The sequence below is a fragment of the Penicillium daleae genome (assembly GCF_028827525.1).
Source record: "Penicillium daleae strain IBT 16125 chromosome Unknown utg000002l_segment0_segment0, whole genome shotgun sequence".
In the NCBI taxonomy this organism is placed as follows: domain Eukaryota; kingdom Fungi; phylum Ascomycota; class Eurotiomycetes; order Eurotiales; family Aspergillaceae; genus Penicillium; species Penicillium daleae.
In genome coordinates, this window is record NW_026623150.1 from 2,871,928 (window position 1) to 2,884,393 (window position 12,466).

The following is a 12,466-nucleotide window of genomic DNA, read 5'->3' on the forward strand; positions in this document are numbered from 1 at the left end:
TCTGTGTCTCCGGATAAACTCTCTCCTCATATCTTGTACAATACAATATACACCCTGGGCTGGCAGTATCAAAGCCTCCCGTTGTCATTCATGGGTTCATCTTGGTGTAGCAATATGTTCGAGTTGATTTCCTGTGTGAGCTATTTCCATGGAGCGTGCTTCGACAACCCATGGATTTACATTTTCATGGCACGTTTGATTGGAGAGACGCAAATCAGCCCCTGGTATTGTACATGTTGTAGAGAGAGTATAGTAGCAGATATCATATAGTACACATTTTCGACTCCCTTCAATCACCGCATTTCCACGCCAAAGTCATCAACCAGCTGAGCTCGCACCTTCTCATGCATCTCATTAGCCTCCTCATTGGTCAAAGTCCGCTCCAGGCTACGATAGTTGATGCGATAGCACATGCTCTTCCGTCCAGACTTGGGGTGAGTAAACTCATCAATTAGAGTCACATCCTCGACGAGGTCACCACCGATGCCGCGAACGATTTCCATCACATCGTTCTCGTGGAACGGCACGGCACCACCTGCAGCACTGCTACCGCCGGTGACGGCGGCTGGAGGCAGCCAGAAAGCAACGTCCTTGTAGCAGGCGGGATGCTTGGAGAAGGGCTCGAAACGGGTGATCTGACCAGCACGGAACTGAGACAGGAAGCGTTCATCACGAGACCAGAAGAGGCGGATGTCGGGGATGTTGAAAAGGAGCATAGCAATGCGCTCAATGCCCAGGCCAAAGGCCCAGCCGACCCGGTTGGGGACATCCGAGTTGATCAGGAGATCTTGCTTGATGACACCGCATCCTAGAATCTCCAGCCAGTCACCTTGCCAGAAGACTTCGAGCTCCCACGATGGGCTGGTGAAAGGGAAGTATGCCTCCACCCAGCGGACCTTGAGAGGCTCAGGGTCGACATTACCACCAGCGCTTGCAGCGGCAGCCTTGCTTCCTTCAGTGAAGACTTTGATGACCATGCGCTCGAGAGACCGCTTCAGATGCGCTGCAATCGCCTCGACCTCCTCTTCGCTGTGGTGCTCCGCCTGCAGCGGGTTACGGTGCGGGTGGATCGTTGGGTTGGGGTCTTCGACTGGAACGTCGTGGCGCGGGATCAAATCTAAATCCGCATTGATCCTGGCTGCGGTTTCTTTGGATGCCTCCAGCGGGTTTTGGTCTGGCCGCTTCCACAGCATAGCTCCCTCCATCTGGTGGAAGACCGGGTAGTGACTCCGGTCAATCGCATCACGGCGGTAGACATCAGCAATGACGGTATATCCAACCTCCTCCGGGCGGATCTTCTCATTGCGGTTGATTTGCTGGAAATACGCTTGCTGGTGTGCGCTTGTATGGGTGCGCAGCACCGTCTTATCGTTGATGTAGTAGGTATCCGTGCGACTGCGACCCGGGTGGTCTGGTGGGAAGCCCAGGACATCAAAGTTCTGTCTAGTCGTGACAACGGGGTTCTTTTCGAAGTAGTTGCCAAACACCGGCGCAGGAAACTGGCTCTCAATGAGCTTGCGTGTAATGGCGAGGGGATGATTCTCGTCGAGGTACAGGCGCCGTCCCACGTGGTTTAGGATTGTGTCGGGAGTGTTGGTCCATTGGTCAGTCGGGTGGTTGTCGCCTTGGATTTTGAGACTTGACCGCGCTTTCGGCACTTGCTTGGGCTGGCCGGTACTGGAACTTTGATCAGCTGTCCGTCGAGCCGATGTGGAGCTCCAGTCGCGAGTGGCAGCTGGGATGGACTCGCGGAGCGGGTATGATCGGGGAATGGAGATTCTCGGACGAGTCGCGGAAATGGACCAGCGCCCACTGCTGGCGCGCAGGACTCGACCGGTAGCAAATAACCGCATTGCAGAGGCGAGTCTGGGTCAATTGGTCCTGGTGGTGAGTGGCCTGCGGAGGAATCTCAAAACATGTCCGGCGCCGGGGAAATGAGTTCCCGAAGTACAGCCTACTGGCTATATGGTAGAGAAAGAACAGGCAGGCAACTCGATAGCCCGAGGTGTTTGGAATATGTGTTTTTTTTTTCATGTTATTACGATTATCTAACAAGCGGCTATTCGACTCTAGAGATTCGATGTGCTTACATGCGTGATGTGCTCTGAGATAGGTGTGTAGGTCAGTCCGAGTATATATATGTTGAGGGTGCAGGTGTAGCAGGGTACCTGACAGCACCAACATTTATCTTGAAATAGTTATTGTACTTTTCAAATTGATATTTCATTTATTGTAAAGTTCTCGATTTAATTCAATACTACTACTCATAATCTCTTTATCAAATCTAGAACATCCATTCCAGTCTTATCGTTGTTGGTGACCCCTCCCTCGGTTCTCCGAGTGCTCGTCCCGACTTCCGCAATTCCACCGAGGATACCCGCCCGTAAACCATCCTTTCCAGAACACCGTCACCACGTTTGTATTGTCAGGGGTGCATATCCATGATATGATGAGGTGAATCGCTATCAATCACCAAGGTCTCCTTCCTCATGCCGCTTCTCGGGGTCCAGTTTAACCACCGAGCCCGAGTGCAAGTCCACGATCACTTGGGGACCGGTGTTCAAAACAGTAGGAGCATCAGAGGGCGGTATGTCCCTTACAGCCCCAAGACTCCACCGGCCTCGATCAAAACCGAGACGATGATTGGACTTCACTACCACATTCTGTCGAGACACTGGCCATGATTGGCCACGATACGCCGTCGGCTGGGGCGGCCGAGCGGCGCTTCGGCGGCCTGATTTGTCTCCGTCGGTATTGGCGATCCAAAATTACGTCAACCTGGGAAAAAGCCGACCTGCAAAAAAAAAAAGCACAGGGCCGGGCTCTTCTTTAACTACGCCTCCCCCAACCTCTCCTCCACTCCTCCCGCAGCCTTGAGTCCCTTCGACATGGCAGACACCGGCAAAATGTTAGAGGCCCCGGTTGCTCATACGAGGATGGCCCCCGTCTCAACGCCCGTCCTGTCCAAGTCAAAGAAGGTGCATTACCCATTTTGGTTTGGAGGTTCGGCGTCATGCTTCGCCGCCGCTGTGACGCACCCGTTAGATTTGGGTATGTTGCTTGTTGAATGGCTCTGAACTTGTCTTGAGATCTAAGCATGTGCTAACTCACTTCATCTTCATAGTCAAGGTATCTTTAGCTCACTCCGATCTTACTCCGAAACATTTGCCCCCCGACCCTGTCGCTGATCATGGACCCTTGTCGCATCCTAGGTCCGGTTACAAACACGCGCACCAGATGCCCCCAAGACAATGGTGGGCACATTTGCTCACATTTTGAGGCATAATGGGTTCACTGGATTATACAATGGTGTATGTTCTGCCAATCGCCGAGCATCGGCGAGCATTTGCGCCACCTATGCCCTGATGCTCCCTCTTGCTTCGTGCCTGCCTTGTCGATGATCTGACATAATATTTGCTTGAATGCAGCTCTCTGCCGCCCTTCTACGCCAGATTACCTACTCCACGACAAGATTCGGTATCTACGAAGAACTAAAATCCCGCTTCGCCACAACATCCCCGAACTCCTCCTCTACCTCTCCAGGCTTTCTCACCCTGCTTGGCATTGCCTGTACCTCGGGCTTGATTGGCGGCTTTGTAGGCAACCCAGCCGATGTTCTCAACGTGCGAATGCAATCAGATGCGGCGTTGCCCCCCGCCCAGCGCCGTAACTACCGCCATGCCTTCCACGGCCTCGTCCAGATGACCAAGACCGAGGGTATCAGCTCGCTCTTCCGCGGTGTATGGCCGAACTCGACGCGCGCAATCCTCATGACTGCCTCGCAATTGACTTCATACGATATCTTCAAGCGCCTCTGCATTGAGCAGGTGGGCATGGGCGACAATGTCGGCACTCACTTCACGGCCTCTTTCCTTGCTGGCTTCGTCGCTACCACCGTCTGCAGCCCGGTGGACGTGATCAAGACCCGTATCATGACTGCATCCCCGGCCGAGAGCCGTGGCCACAGCATCGTGGGCCTTTTGCGGGATATCTGCCGCAAGGAGGGTCTTGCGTGGACCTTCCGCGGCTGGGTTCCTAGCTTCATTCGCCTGGGTCCTCACACCATTGCCACCTTCATCTTCCTTGAGGAGCACAAGAAACTCTACCGGAAATTGAAGGGCATCTGAGTTACTCAGGTGTAAAAGTTGGCATTTCTTATCGCGTCATTTTTTCCCATTCCGTTCATCTCTGATTTTCACCCGATCTATTCCCCGTATATATGACTCGAATTCTTTTCTTTTCTTTATGACTTTGGGCGGAGCAATTTTGAAGGTCCCACAAGCATCGTTTTGGCTTGTACATATTTGCATTTTCTTTGGGATGTTTCCTTTGAAGAGGGCCGGGGTGATTGTTGGCCAAAGTCGCGCGGTTCGCTGGCTTTGAATCATCAGCGTATCTGACCCGGTCCTATGTCCAGGGTGTCGAGGATTTCGCATTATTTTTCACACGGAAGACTGAAATCATATAGACATAGATACACCCTGAATCGCATGCAGACTATTTCCGCGAGGAACAATTGGGTTTTGGAAATGTAAACTTTCATTCGACATGACACTGACATGAAGGAGCGTCGAGGCGAAAAACTTTGAAATTGCTGATAGTTGAGTCTTGGATAGTAGTATTTGGGATGTTCGAGATGTTCGAGACACGAGACAAGACTAGGATGTGTTGATAAAGCTTTGTAGGGTACATGACAAGCTCAGAAGATACCAAGCTTGGGGTCCAAGAAAATCTACTGATCATCCCAGAGAGTGCGAAGACATGTGATTTCATCTTGCTGCGCCAAAATCGTATCACTACATGCAGCCAGGAGTGTACAGTGACGTCTACTTGAACTTTGCTACTTGAAAGGCAAGCGGTTTACTTCGGAAGCGGAGGTGTCAGCTAATGAAACACGTTTCTCTTTGCAAAACGGCGACTTATAAACACCCTTTCTCCGGTAGATCAGATGATTACATCCAGGAAGAAAGGAAATGTATCCCCGTGCGACCAGGTAGAGTACATTGGAACTTTGTCAATACACAACATTTGAAGAAGCCCAGTCTAACCAACGCAAATCTGCCGTTGGCTATCTATTTGTCGAGGTGAGCGGGGAAGTTGCCAGCCTCTGTAAGAACCGAAGATATTAGTTAGTATACCCGTGGGATTTGAACCGAGGATCGTATGATACGTACCGCGCTGAGCGTCCCAGCGGTCGGTCCAGGCCTTGGGGCAGAGAGAGCGGAAGGAGTGGTAGAACTGCAATACATGTCAGAATTTGCAACGGGCCTGTTTATTGGCGTGGAGTTTGATGATACCTGACGGCATGGGCGGAAGTCCTCGCCCTTGGCGTTGACACACTTGTAGTAGTCGACATAGTTCTGCCAGCAGTGCTTGGTCCTATGAGACGGAACTTTGGCGTTAGAAATGAAATGAGTATGTGGTTTTGACGTGTGACGTACTGGTTCTGCTGGGGGAAGCGAGCGTCATAGCCTGCGATCGCGTGCGGCAAAATGTTAGTCTGACCATATATCCCAGTCTGATCGGGAGAGGCCCGCCCGAAATCGTATCTCGAGCGCGAGCTGATATTATATGGAAACCGAGTTTATAGACGTACCAGCTGCCGAAAAATTAGCCATTGACTCTTCCGCAGGGCAATTGACCCCAGTTTTCATAGGGGAGGGGGGAGTGTTGCGTAGACTTACCAGTGACGAACTTGAAGGGCTTGGTCTCGACGGGCTCGTCGGGGTCGACTTCCGGAATGGCACCCATTTTGACGATGTGTAGCTTCTGCAGAAGAACACAAGAGAAGAAGAATGGAGGGTTTGCGGGGTGTGGATTGGAGAGTGGAGGAGAGGGAGGTAGGAGGAGGGCAAAGAACGGACGTTGGGTGATCGAAGCTGCTCGTGCCGGGTACCACCGCGGGCGGTCAAGCGAGAGCCACTGAGCGTCTCGCTTTTCCCAAAACACCCGAGCCACTGAGAGCGACGTTCTTGGAAAGCTTGCCCGTCACCTCGTCCTCCATCCCACTCCCCTTCTCTTCGGCCTCCCGCAGCCTTTGACTACTCCCAAGCCTGTCTTGTCCGTCGCCATGTACCCCTCTCGTGTCCTGCGCATGCAGCCCTCGCGGGCCTTCTACAGCCCCATCCCCGTAAGTGACTCCTATCGCCGTCCTCGGTCGGCTGGTCATACGATCCGTTTCGGCTAATGCTAACTCCTGTCTACAGAAGGAGGGTCAGAGCGGTACGACTACCCTCCCCCACGACAGCACGGCCTTTCGTGGAGCCATTGATTGAAATGGTCCATTGGATGGGTTTTGGAAGGGACTATTGAACTGACCGGTCGCATATAGCCCACACCATCTCCCAGCGTCTGCGCATGATCAAGAAGTGTCCTCCCGAGCTGATCCCTCTTGGTAAGTCTTCTATAATGGACATCTACGGCGATGGAATGTTGTCTAATACATGTTTGACATTTAGGTATCGTTCTTGGGTACGTTTCTGTTTGATATCACATGCCCGCCCGAATCCGCGACCTATATACCCGAATTTTCCTCCCCGTCCAGCAATCGTCCAGAGTCGAGGTTTCGGACCGATTCCCATGCTAACAACATTGTCTAGCGTTGCCATCGGTGCTGCCATTTACTCGAGCACCAAGAAGCTCATGACCGACAAGACCCTGCGTCTCTACCGCAACAGCCCCGAGAGCCGCGATCACTAAATGTACCATCCTGTTTATCTGAGCTCCTGAGAATGCGATCCCACCCTTTATAACCTCTTGCCGCATGTATTTGTTTGAGTCGGGTTGATTTCCGGTAAGAAAGTTAGGAGAACTCCCAAAAAAAAGTCCAGTCGTGCTCGGAACCGGATCTTGTGTACATATCCCGGCTTTCTGCGGAGGGGAAACCCTCGAGCGTGTCTTCTCGACAAATTGTATTGTCATTCGTGGTCTTTCGTTATGATCGTGCCCATCATTAGAGTGTAATTCATTCGGGCTTAGGCCCTGCAACGTCCAGCTGCTCCAGGCCTTGCATCGGGTCTTGGGGCCGGTTGCTAGCCTGTCGAGCCTCTTCGGCTGCTTGCCTGTCCTCCTCATCGACAGCGTACTTGGCCAAATAGCCCTCCTGTAGAGAAATGCACGGTTAGTCATGGTGCAACCATATCAAGAGAGAATACATTGCCCCACGTACCTGCTCCCAGATGGCGGTCTTGCTGCCCAGTCCCTCGTTGGCATCCTTTTGAGGCTTTGCGGCTGCAACCTTGATTGTGCGTCCATAGATCTCGCTGCCATCCATGTTGTCGATGGCTTCTTTGGCGTCCTGGGGAAGATCGAATTCGACATATCCAAAGCCGCGGTGCGAGTCGCCGGAGTTGGGCGCGTCTGCCTTGGGCAAAGTGATGTCGACAACTTCTCCAAAGGGCACAAATGCTTCCGCCAAAGTCTGCGCTGTCACGGCCTGATCGAGACCGCCCACGTAGACCGTGCTCTTGAGCCTAGTACTTTCGCTCATGGTGTTCGTTGGAATTCGATATTGGAGCTCAGGGATTCTTCGGGGAGCCGATAAAACACAGAAAGTGTAGACCGCAACACAAGATTATTACTGGAGCCTGGCAATTCAGGTAGGAGATAGTCTCAAGGTGCTGGTTGTGCTCGTTCGTCCCACGTCAGGTTGCATGCCCACGAAAGAGAACTTGATATCACGTGCGTCAAGCCTCGGGGGTGTTTTGGCGAGGGCCTAAAAGGGTTTAGCGCGGGTTCCCCGGTCCCTCCAAGTCCAGGAGGCCACTTGGTTTACTGCGGCCAGTCGAGCATCACACCCCCCCGTTGTCAATTCTGTACAGGGGTGGGATTTACATTCACTGCTTATATTGGATCCTTGATTTGTCTTGGTCTTGATTTCACCACCACAAACATCCCTCCCCGCTAACATGGTCCGTCTGCGGGAGATCCCAAGGACGGCCACCTTTGCCTGGTCTCCTGGGGCTGCATCACCATTGATTGCTACCGGAACCCGGGCGGGTGCCGTCGACGTCGATTTCTCGAATAAGACATGCCTTGAGCTTTGGGATCTAAGTCTGGATCGCCAAGATGTCAGTGAAGAGCTACGGCCTGTAGCTAAGATCGATACCGACTCTGGGTATGTTGTCGTCCCTGAAGCTCCGTGATCGTTCGTATGTGCTGACCTCGAGGGTCTGTTAGGTTTAACGATCTGGCCTGGGCGGAGTTTGATGATACCAAGCGCGGTGTCATCGCAGGTGGTTTGGAGAATGGTTCATTGGATCTGTGGAACGCCGATAAGCTGCTCGCTGGATCTAGGTGGGTGGCATTCACATACTAATTGTCTAGAGACACGTTCGCTGACCAAGATCTAGCGATGCATTGATCTCAAGGACTACGAAACACTCCGGCGCCATCAAAGCCCTTCAATTCAATCCCAAGCACTCCAACCTCCTGGCCACTGGTGGCGCGAAAGGCGAGCTGTTCATTTCCGACCTAGACAATGTCGAGAATCCCTTCCGACTCGGCACGGCTGCTGCTCGCACAGATGATATCGAATGCTTGGACTGGAATAAGAAGGTTGCACACATCCTGGTGACTGGTAGCAGCGCCGGCTTCGTGACTGTCTGGGATGTGAAGACCAAGAAGGAGAGCCTGACGCTGAACAACATGGGACGGAAGGCTGTCAGCGCTGTTGCATGGGACCCCGCGAAGGTGCGACTCTCTGATGGAGCTACCGTTCACAATGTCGCTGTTACTGACCCTCTCTCTATAGCCCACTAAGCTCATCACGGCCACTCCTCTCGAGTCAGACCCTCTGATCTATGTGTGGGATCTGCGAAACTCTCATGCCCCGGAGCGTGTAAGTGTCGTGTCCATTTTCGAAGCACATTTGATTGAGGCATTAATGAATATTCCCTATAGACCCTGAAGGGCCACGAGTCTGGAGTGCTTTCGCTCTCTTGGTGCGACCAAGATCCGGATCTCATGCTCTCGTCTGGTAAAGATAACCGCAACATTTGCTGGAACCCCCAGACCGGCGAGGCATATGGCGAATTCCCCGTTGTCACCAACTGGACTTTCCAAACCCGCTGGAACCCGCACAACCCTAACTTCTTCGCCACCGCTTCCTTTGATGGCAGAATCTCCATCCAGACCCTTCAAAACACCAAGGACAACTCCCAAGCCATCGTCGACCACAACCAGGCTCTGGACGGTGAAGACTTCTTTGCCAAGGCCCAAACACAGCCTCAAGTTTCCAAGTTCTCTCTTCCCAAGCCCCCTAAATGGCTCGAGCGTCCCTGTGGTGCCTCGTTCGGCTTTGGTGGCCGCGTCGTCTCTATTGGTCTATCTGAGAAAGGCTCTCGCGCATCCAAGGTTAGAATCACTCCGTTTGAAGTTGACTCAAGCGTTGGTAACGCTACCGAAACCTTTGAGACTGCTTTGAAGGAGGGTGATCTCCGAAGTCTCTGCGAGACTCGCGCTGCTGGTGCTTCGACCGATGAGGAGAAGGCCGACTGGAAGGTCATCCAGGCCTTGCTGTCGGAGAACCCGCGCAAGGGTCTAGTGGAGTACCTGGGCTTCCAGGATTCGGCCGACGAAGCTGCTGATAGCTTGTCCAAGCTTGGCCTGGGCAAGAAGGAGGATGAAGAGACCAATGGAGTGGCTGAGAAACCTAAGTCCAGTGCCAAGAAGCACAAGCGCCTGCAGTCCATGTTCGACGCAACTCCCGACAGTGACAACTTCTTGACCGAACTGGCTGCATCAAAGGGTGCTCAGACCAACAACCCCTTCCAGATCTTCAACGGCTCCGAGACCGAGGCTGAGAAGAAGATCACCCGCTCCTTGCTTCTCGGCGAGTTCGAAAAGGCTCTCGATGTGGCCCTCGCCGAGGACCGCATGTCGGATGCCTTCATGATTGCTATCTGCGGCGGTCAGAAGTGTATCGAAAAGGCGCAGGAGTACTACTTCTCCAAGCAGGCCGGTGGCCCTAACTACATGCGCCTCCTGGCTTCTATCGTTGGCAAGAACCTCTGGGATGTCGTCCATAACGCCGATCTTTCCAACTGGAAGGAGGTTATGGCTGCTCTGTGCACCTTTGCTGACGAGAAGGAGTTCCCTGACCTCTGCGAGGCGCTTGGTGACCGCCTTGAAGAGCAGATTCGCGACTCTGGTGACAAGACTGCGCGCAAGGATGCCTCGTTCTGCTTCCTCGCTGGTTCCAAGCTTGAGAAGGTTGTGTCCATTTGGGTCGAGGAACTCCGCGAGAATGAGCAACGTGGAATTGAGAGTGACACGGATAACTCCACCTTCTCTATCCACGTTCGTGCCCTGCAGGGTCTGATCGAGAAAGTGACCATCTTCCGCCAGGTCACCAAGTTCCAGGATGAGGAAAAGAACAAGGACTCAGACTGGCGCCTCAGCACTTTGTACGAGAAGTACATCGAGTATGCCGACGTCGTTGCTACCCATGGACGACTGCAAATCGCTCAGAAGTACCTCGACCTTGTCCCTGCCAAGCATCCTGAGGCCGAGGTGGCTCGCAACCGTATCAATCTGGCGATGAGACAGGCTCCACAGAAGGTGCAGGCCGCTACCACTACCAAGAGCTTCAAGCCTCTTCCTCAGCAGCCCAACATTTACCAGCCTCAGCAGACCTTCTCACCAGCGCCTCCCACCATTGGTGCACAGAACGCTTATGCGCCGCCCACCGCTGCTGCCGCTGCCGCTCCTCCCGCACACCCACCAGTGAACGCATTCGCGCCCCCTACTGCCGCTCCATCTCAGCCTGCCAACCCGTACGCCTCGTTCGGTGGTGCTCCCCGTAGTAGCTACACGCCAGCTGGATACCAGCCAACCCAGGGTATGCAAGCGCCTGCCTACGGTCCTCAGTCTACGTTCGTTGGTCAACCCGCTGGTACCGGTGTCGTGCCGCCTCCTCCCCGCGCAGGCTCTCAGTCGCCGGGTAACACCATCACCACGTATACTACCGCTACTGGCCTCCCTGCATGGAACGATCTGCCAGAAGGCTTCACTAAGAAGGTCCCCACCCCTCGTCGTGGTACACCTACTGCTGCCGCTACTATCAGCTCTCCCTTCCCTAACCAGTCTCCTCCTCTCGCTCAAGGTCCACCTCCCACTGGACCTCAGCGTGCGCCATCTGTGCCTCCTCCACCCAAGGCGGGCGCTCCTCCCCCTCCTCGCGTGACGTCGCCTCTTGCATCGAGCGTACCCGGGCTGTCGCCGCCCCCTCCAGTCAACCCTTATGCTTCTCTGCCCCAGTCTCCTCCCACCTCGACCATGTCCCCACCTGCGTCAATCAACCGTGGGCCATCGCCGTATAACGCTCCGCCTAGCGTACCGCCGCCAACCAACCGGTATGCTCCAAACCCGGCTGCCCAGGCCCCTGGCCCGCAACTGCAAAGTCGTCCACCTGTGGCGCCTCCTCCCCATGGTGGCCCCTCGCCGTACGCTCCACACGCGGCGGCACCTCCTCCGGCAGCACGCCCATATGCCCCAAGCGGGCCTGCTGTTACCCAGCCTCCCCCCATGGCTTCGGCTCCTGTTCCACCTCCCCCCAAGGATCAAGACCCGGCACAGCCCAGTCTCAAATGGCCGCTCCCCCACCCCCCGCGACTCCCAAGTACCGTATGTATCCCTGCAATGTTCATTGTTAACATTCGCCGAACTGACGCATCATAGCCCCTGGTGACCGGTCTCATATCCCGCCGAACGCAATGCCCGTGTACGAGATTCTGTCGTCAGACATGCAGCGTGTCAAGGCCCGCGCACCCTCATCTTTCAAGGCACAGGTTGACGACGCCGAGCGCCGCTTGAACATCCTCTTTGACCACCTAAACAATGAGGATCTGCTCAAGCCCAACACCGTGGAAGATCTGGCCAACCTAGCGCGTGCTATCCAGTCTAAGGACTACGAGACCGCTCGTGTCATCCACCTTGACATTATGACTAACCGAACGGAAGAGTGTGGTAACTGGATGGTAAGTCTCCCTATCGAAATCTACCTTGGGTCTCAAACTAATCATTGTAATACAGGTCGGTGTTAAGCGTCTGATCAGCATGAGCAAGGCAACCCCATGAAGCCCTTTCCAATCTCAATAGAGCGGGGCTCATGATCAATGACCTTGTTTTGAGGAAGATGCATGCCTCGCTGAAACAATGGATAGGAACTTTGATATAACGCCTTTCTTCTGTTTACCCTCATCTTTTCGTCTTCTTCCCTTGTTCATGTTACTATTAATGCCTGCGTGTTTTCTTGAGTTTGTGCCCCGGGGGTCTAGTCTGATCAAATACTTGCGTCACGAGAAAAGAAAATCCCCCCTATTTCATTTTCCTTCCATTTTGTCTAAAACGGTGTGATTTTTGGATAGCCGTGCATGGCGAGAATGTGAGATAGACGAGACATGAAATAAACATGAGTAGATTGGGTTTACTTATTCGGTTTTCAATCCGATACATTGATACAAAG

The 12,466-nt window shown here is 53.6% G+C and overlaps 6 protein-coding genes across 6 annotated transcripts; 3 read left to right on the forward strand and 3 right to left on the reverse strand.

Annotated features, from left to right (window-relative positions):
- Positions 1-293: 293 nt before the first annotated feature.
- N7458_002029 (phenylalanine--tRNA ligase) lies at positions 294-1,853 on the reverse strand (the record flags this gene model as incomplete). Its single annotated transcript, XM_056905412.1, has 1 exon — positions 294-1,853. One exon carries the CDS (start codon positions 1,851-1,853, stop codon positions 294-296), a length of 1,560 nt encoding a protein of 519 aa, XP_056769519.1.
- A 1,035-nt stretch (positions 1,854-2,888) lies between these two features.
- N7458_002030 (uncharacterized protein) lies at positions 2,889-4,127 on the forward strand (the record flags this gene model as incomplete). Its single annotated transcript, XM_056905413.1, has 4 exons — positions 2,889-3,051; positions 3,125-3,129; positions 3,213-3,311; positions 3,429-4,127. The coding sequence occupies 4 exons, from the start codon at positions 2,889-2,891 to the stop codon at positions 4,125-4,127; spliced, it is 966 nt and encodes a 321-aa protein (XP_056769520.1).
- Positions 4,128-5,072: 945 nt separating this feature from the next.
- Positions 5,073-5,751, reverse strand: N7458_002031 (cytochrome c oxidase subunit VIb; the record flags this gene model as incomplete). Its single annotated transcript, XM_056905414.1, has 5 exons — positions 5,073-5,107; positions 5,175-5,238; positions 5,298-5,379; positions 5,442-5,472; positions 5,685-5,751. The coding sequence occupies 5 exons, from the start codon at positions 5,749-5,751 to the stop codon at positions 5,073-5,075; spliced, it is 279 nt and encodes a 92-aa protein (XP_056769521.1).
- A 319-nt stretch (positions 5,752-6,070) lies between these two features.
- Positions 6,071-6,699, forward strand: N7458_002032 (uncharacterized protein; the record flags this gene model as incomplete). The annotated part of the gene is made up of 5 exons (XM_056905415.1): positions 6,071-6,130; positions 6,207-6,222; positions 6,332-6,394; positions 6,459-6,471; positions 6,600-6,699. The coding sequence occupies 5 exons, from the start codon at positions 6,071-6,073 to the stop codon at positions 6,697-6,699; spliced, it is 252 nt and encodes an 83-aa protein (XP_056769522.1).
- Positions 6,700-6,964: 265 nt separating this feature from the next.
- N7458_002033 (RNA-binding protein) lies at positions 6,965-7,489 on the reverse strand (the record flags this gene model as incomplete). Its single annotated transcript, XM_056905416.1, has 2 exons — positions 6,965-7,102; positions 7,169-7,489. 2 exons carry the CDS (start codon positions 7,487-7,489, stop codon positions 6,965-6,967), a joined length of 459 nt encoding a protein of 152 aa, XP_056769523.1.
- A 418-nt stretch (positions 7,490-7,907) lies between these two features.
- Positions 7,908-12,078, forward strand: sec31 (putative protein transport protein (SEC31); the record flags this gene model as incomplete). The annotated part of the gene is made up of 7 exons (XM_056905417.1): positions 7,908-8,116; positions 8,179-8,295; positions 8,352-8,691; positions 8,753-8,839; positions 8,902-11,620; positions 11,680-11,978; positions 12,034-12,078. The coding sequence occupies 7 exons, from the start codon at positions 7,908-7,910 to the stop codon at positions 12,076-12,078; spliced, it is 3,816 nt and encodes a 1,271-aa protein (XP_056769524.1).
- Between the last annotated feature and the right edge of the window lie 388 nt (positions 12,079-12,466).